This window comes from Otolemur garnettii, unplaced genomic scaffold (genome assembly GCF_000181295.1).
Source record: "Otolemur garnettii isolate 467f Iridium unplaced genomic scaffold, OtoGar3 scaffold00014, whole genome shotgun sequence".
Classification (NCBI taxonomy): Eukaryota; Metazoa; Chordata; class Mammalia; order Primates; family Galagidae; genus Otolemur; species Otolemur garnettii.
Window position 1 is genome coordinate 31,363,923 of NW_003852409.1, and position 4,081 is coordinate 31,368,003.

Genomic DNA, 4,081 nt, shown 5'->3' on the forward strand with positions numbered 1-4,081 from the left:
CTGGGAGGCTGAGGCAAGAGAATAGCGTAAGCCCAGGAGTTTGAGGTTGCTGTGAGCTACGACACCAGAGCACTCTACTTAGGGCAATGTGGTGAAACTGTCTGAAAAAAAGGAAGGCTTTTCTTATTACTCTGTCCACTGAGATGGTAAATTTTTAAAAAAAGAAAAGAAAAAGGCTTTCCTGCTATTCTGCTTGGGGCAGTGGACAGGGAGCAAGTGGCCCAATTTACCTTCCCAGGGAGGGTGCAGGGCAGGTAGCACAGGTAGATAATGATGAGCACGTGCTTCTCTTCATGGTCTAGAACAATCACCACGAGGAGAACATCTCTTCAAAGATGAAGGGCCTGAATGGAAAGGTGTCAGACCTGGAGAAGGCCGCAGCCCAGAGGAAGGCAAAGCTGGATGAGAACTCTGCCTTCCTTCAGTTCAACTGGAAGGCTGACGTGGTGGAGTCCTGGATCGGTGAGTGCTGAGGGCCCCGGGTTTCTCGCTCTCCCAAACTAGAAAGATTGTTTCTATAGCCACACCTTATCTGCTTCTCATGCAGCTGGGTTTTTTTCTAAAGGGAAGAAACAGATTAAATGTGGGCATTTTCAGAGAAACTACCATCAGGGCAGGCCAGCTAGGAAGGGACAGTGTCCTGACACCATGGCCTGGCTCTGGGCTGACACCAGCGTTATCAACACAAAAACCTATAAGTCGTCATTCTTCCTTTTTTCTTTCTTTGGGATGCCACATCCCTGCTATTTGCTTTCTGCCCTTTTTTTTCTCTCTCTCCTCCACTCTGTCTTCCCTTCTCTTACTCTCTTTCTGAAATATAAACTTTTATATACTTAAAAAAAAAAAGGCTCAGTGGTTAGGGTGACAGCCACATACAACTGAAGGTGATGGGTTCAAGCCCAGGCCGGGCCTGCCAAACAATAAAGACAACTACAACCAAAAAATAGCCAGGCATTGTGGTGGGTGCCTGTAGTTAGTCCCATCTACTTGGGAGGCTGAGGTAAGAGAACCGCTCACTTGAGTCCAAGAGTTGGAGGTTGCTGTAAGTTGTGACATCACAGCACATTACTAAGGGCGACATAGTGAAACTGTCTCAAAAAAGGGAGGAGCCTCGGGGAAGTAGTTACCATGTCAGCCACATACAACCGAGGAGACTGGTGGGTTCAAACCTAGCCCTAGCAAGTTAAACAACAATGACAACTGCTACAAAAAATAGCTGGGCATTTTGGTGGGCGCCTGTAGTCTCAGCTACTTGGGAGGCTAAGGCAAAAAATCATTTAATCCCAAGAGTTTGAGGTTGCAGTGAGCTATGATGCCACGGCACTCTCCCAAGAGTGACATAATAAGACACTGTCTCAAAAAAAAAAAAAAAAGCCTATAAACCTGAACTGAGCCGTAGACAGCATAACATGAACAAAATGGGCCCAGAGATGCCAGAACTATCCTTCCAGCTTCATTTAGCTTCTGAATGAGGGAGAGCTAGAAGCCAATATCAGGACACACATGTCCTGGGTAGTTGCTGTCACATAAGTAGCAGCTGAACTACATCTAGGACAGGCCAAAAAGACTGTTTATGGTACAGTTGCAGGCTGGGGATCTGGGGATGCAGGGAGGGGCAACTAATGTGAGCTCAGAGACTGCTGTGAGTAATATTGGAATTTAAATGTAAACAAAATAGGCTGGGCGTGGTGGCTCACGCCTGAAATCCTAGCACTCTGGGAGGCTGAGGCAGGTGGATTGCCAGTGCTTATGGGCTCAAGACCAGCCTGAGCCAGAGCCAGACCCTGTCTCTAAAATTAAAGAGGCACTGTGGCGGGTGCCTATAGTCCCAGCTACTCAGGAGGCTTAGGCAAGAGAATTGCTTAAGCCCAAGAGTTTGAGGTTGCTGTGAGCTATGATGCAACAGCGCTTTACTGAGGGCAACAAAGTAAGACTGTCTCAAAAAAATAAAATAAATATAAACAAAATAACGGTTTTCATTGGAGTTTTTCTTTTTAATCCCTCTCACTACACTGAGACAAGTTATAGTATATTTTCCACACCTGGTTTTCTAGGTGAAAAGGAGAACAGCTTGAAGACAGACGATTATGGCCGAGACCTGTCTTCTGTCCAGACGCTCCTCACCAAACAGGTTGGTGTGGCCAATTTGTCAAGTGATTGAAATTTATGCAAAAAGCATTTCCTGGTAGATGCTAATGAGGGGTCAGCGCCTTTCACTGAAGCATTTGACTATCTTATGTCAGGCCCTGGGGATTCAGCAGCGAACAGAATCCTGTCCTGATCCCCAGGGAGCTTCCATACTAACCGGGGAAGCAAACACATCACCTGCCACATGCACACACTGCAGGGGCTACCTCACTCGGATTTCAGCAGGTGGATTGGGGCAAGCCTTACTGAGGCTTGAGGATTAAATTATGAAGTGTTAGCTGAAAGAGGTCAGAGTTAGCCTGGCATGATGGCACACACCTGTACTCCAGCTATTTGGGAGGCTGAAGTGGGAGGATCCCTTAGTCCAGGAGTTCAAGGCTGCAGTGAGCTATGATTGTACCACTGCACTCCAGTCTGGGCAATAGACCAAGACCCTATCTGAAAAAAAGAAAGAGAAAAGAAGTCAGAAGAAAAGCAGGGTGAGTGTTCCAGGCAGAGGTGCTGGAGAGGAACATATTCCCTGCTAGAAGCAGGAAACCAGAGGAGACCACCACAATAATCTGTGGTCTGAAGGAAGGCAAGAATGTGGGCAGATACGACTGAGCATTGGCAGAAGGGGAGGACTTTAGGCTGACAGCCTGGCTTAGGCATCTGAAGGGACAGGTATTGGCCCTTCTGCACTGAGGCACCCAGAAAGAGCAAGTTACATAGTCTCACTGCAGCCACCATACATTGGCTTGTTGCTCTTTTTTCCAGGAAACCTTCGATGCCGGCCTGCAGGCCTTCCAGCAGGAAGGCATTGCCAACATCACGGCCCTTAAAGATCAGCTGCTGGCCGCCAAGCACATTCAGTCCAAAGCCATTGAGGCCCGGCATGCCTCCCTCATGAAAAGATGGAGCCAGCTTCTGGCCAATTCTGCAACCCGGAAGAAGAAGTTGCTGGAGGCTCAGAGTCATTTCCGAAAGGTGAGGACAGGCAGGTGAAGCTCATCTGGGTCCATGCAAAGGGAGGCACCCCACCTTCCATCTGCCATGCTCTGCCACAATTCTGGTAGGAAGCTGGCTTCACACAGAGTTGCTGAATGTGGGCACAGAGTCACCAAGGCATGCAGAGAGCCTTGTAAGGCTCCACTCAGAAGCACCCAGGATTGTCTTGGCATTAGCCTATGCTGATTGGCAACAGGTACAAAGGGAAGATTTGAGAAGCAGAAGGGGAGATAGGCAGAGAGCAGAGTATGTGCCCAGTGTGCCCTGCATGCCTCTTTCCCTCCCTCCCCTGTCCACACGCCCCACTGCCCACCCTTCTGCCCAGGGAGCTGCACATCCAGCCCTGGGCAGCTCTCCTAGCTCCATCTCCTCTGCTTCTAGGTAGAGGACCTTTTCCTGACCTTTGCCAAGAAGGCTTCTGCCTTCAACAGCTGGTTTGAAAACGCAGAGGAAGACTTAACAGACCCAGTGCGCTGCAACTCCCTGGAGGAGATCAAAGCCTTGCGGGAGGCCCACGACGCCTTCCGCTCCTCCCTCAGCTCTGCCCAGGCAGACTTCAACCAGCTGGCTGAGCTGGACCGCCAGATTAAGAGTTTCCGTGTGGCCTCCAACCCCTACACCTGGTTCACCATGGAAGCCTTGGAGGAGACCTGGAGGAACCTGCAGAAAATCATCAAGGTGCCCCTCCCCTGCCCCCACTGCTGAGCACCTACCAGCCCGGGCTCCCGTCAGATCCTATTCTAAAACTTAGGAGCAGAAGGAGAAAACAGCATGGTTTTGTTTACCTAAAGTTTCCATGTATCAGACTAGATATTCCCTCCTTGACTGTGATCAGTCACTTCCCCTCCTAGTCTTGCCAGAGGCCCTAGCAGTGGAGGCAGAGAGACCTTCTGAGTATTCTGATCTGGCATAATGTCTAGACTCCCTCCCCTGCCATCCCAGAAGA

The 4,081-nt window shown here is 49.6% G+C and overlaps 1 protein-coding gene across 1 annotated transcript in view; it reads left to right on the forward strand.

Annotated features, from left to right (window-relative positions):
• SPTAN1 (spectrin alpha, non-erythrocytic 1) overlaps window positions 1-4,081 on the forward strand; it is an 89,219-nt gene that overhangs the window by 77,879 nt on the left and 7,259 nt on the right. Inside the window, 4 exon segments of the mRNA XM_023510575.1 lie at window positions 303-462; window positions 2,055-2,131; window positions 2,905-3,114; window positions 3,517-3,813. Coding sequence (XP_023366343.1) covers window positions 303-462; window positions 2,055-2,131; window positions 2,905-3,114; window positions 3,517-3,813 — 744 coding nt within the window.